The 1,555-nt window shown below is 73.4% G+C and overlaps 1 protein-coding gene across 1 annotated transcript; it reads left to right on the top strand.

Moving 5' to 3' along the window:
* Positions 1-816, top strand: CLDN17 (claudin 17). The gene has a single exon (XM_036432699.2). It carries the CDS (start codon positions 119-121, stop codon positions 803-805), a length of 687 nt encoding a protein of 228 aa, XP_036288592.1. The 5' UTR covers positions 1-118; the 3' UTR covers positions 806-816.
* The last annotated feature ends 739 nt before the right edge of the window (positions 817-1,555 follow it).

Below are 1,555 nucleotides of genomic sequence, written 5' to 3'. Positions count from 1 at the left end.
CGTGCCCTTGACCGGCCTCGAACCCGGATCCTTCGGTCTGCAGGCCTCGCGCTGCCCGCTGAGCCACCCCGGCCAGGACGTGCCTCCGGGATCGCCATCGACTGCCACGTCGGACGCCATGGCCGTCTACCCGCTGCAGGTGGCGGGGCTGGCGCTGGGCGTGCTGGGCCTGGCGGGGGCGCTGGCCACCACGCTGCTGCCGCAGTGGCGCGTGTCCGCCTTCGTGGGCAGCAACATCGTGGTCCTGGAGAGGATCTGGGAGGGGCTGTGGATGAGCTGCGTGCGGCAGGCGTGGGCCACGCTGCAGTGCAAGCCCTACAGCTCGCTGCTGGCCCTGCCGCCCGCGCTGGAGGCCGCCCGCGCCCTCACCTGCACGGCCGTGGCCCTGGCCCTCGTGGCGCTGCCCGTGGGCGCCTGCGGGCTGCGGCAGGTCCGGTGCGCGGGCTCCGGCCCCAGGGCCCGGGCGGGCCTGGCGGGGGCGGCCGGGGCGCTGCTGCTCCTCGCCGGCCTGCTGGTCCTCCTGCCCGTGTCCTGGACGGCCCACCGCGTCATCCGGGACTTCCACGACCCCACGCTGCACGTGGGCCGCAAGCGGGAGCTGGGGGCCGCGCTGTTCGTGGGCTGGGCCAGCGCCGCGGTGCTCCTGGCGGGGGGCGGCCTGCTCTGCGGGTCCTGCTGCTGCAGCTGGAGGAAGCGGGGGCCCCGGTGCCCGGCCCCCCGGGACCGCCCGCCGCGTGGGGGGCCTCACGGGGGGCCACACGGGGCCCCGGCCGCCCCCCAGAAGCCCTTCACCAGCTACGTCTAGGCCTGCGGGGTCCGGCTGGGGGGGAGGGGGAAGGGGAGGGGGGGAGGGGAAGCAGGGGATGGGGAGGGGGGGGAGTGGCAGGGACGGCTGGTGGGTTTGACAGAACCGTCACTGACCCTCACACCCCCCTGCCCGGACTGCGGGTGCGTCAGGCGGGGACGGCCCTCGTGGCTCCATCCAAGCAGTGGAGAGTGAAGGCACACGGAGGGGCTGTGGCCGGCGGGGGGGTCGGAGACGCACCCTGGACCTTGACTTGACCTTGACCCCGTGCAGTCAGTGCCGTTACTGCGTTGGACTCGGTCTCTGCTCCTGTCTGTCGTCTGCACTCGCGCAGCCCCTCCCCCGTCACAGGGAGGCGGACGCCTGGTGCTGGGCGACCCGTTACCGTCGCCGAGAAGCCGAGGACAGCGCCCCCCCTGGGCCGAGCAGTGAGGCGCCCACAGCTCTCCGTGTCCCCCGTGCCCCACCGGCTCCCTCCTGGCCGGGTGACCTCAGCCGGGGGGAGAACAGACCTGCGCTCCGGATCTGACTGGGTGTCACACGGCGGCCACGCCAGGCCCGGGGGATGGCGGGTGCTCACCCCGGGGGCTCCGGGCGCAGCTGCCGGCTCCACCGGACGGGCCCTGACTCACCTCCCACGCGTCAGACAAAGACTTTCGGGCAGTGGCCGCTTCCCGTCGGACTCGCCCCGGATCACAGATCCAAAAACAACGTGTAATTAAGAATTAATACGCTTCCCTACCCTGTGAT

Source organism: Pipistrellus kuhlii, unplaced genomic scaffold (assembly GCF_014108245.1).
Source record: "Pipistrellus kuhlii isolate mPipKuh1 unplaced genomic scaffold, mPipKuh1.p scaffold_m20_p_115, whole genome shotgun sequence".
NCBI lineage: Eukaryota > Metazoa > Chordata > Mammalia > Chiroptera > Vespertilionidae > Pipistrellus > Pipistrellus kuhlii.
This window is presented reverse-complemented; position numbering and strand designations above follow the sequence as displayed.

Bases quoted from the DNA above. Each gene is read 5' to 3' on its own strand.
- CLDN17 (XM_036432699.2), top strand. From the start codon at position 119: ATGGCCGTCTACCCGCTGCAGGTGGCGGGGCTGGCGCTGGGCGTGCTG.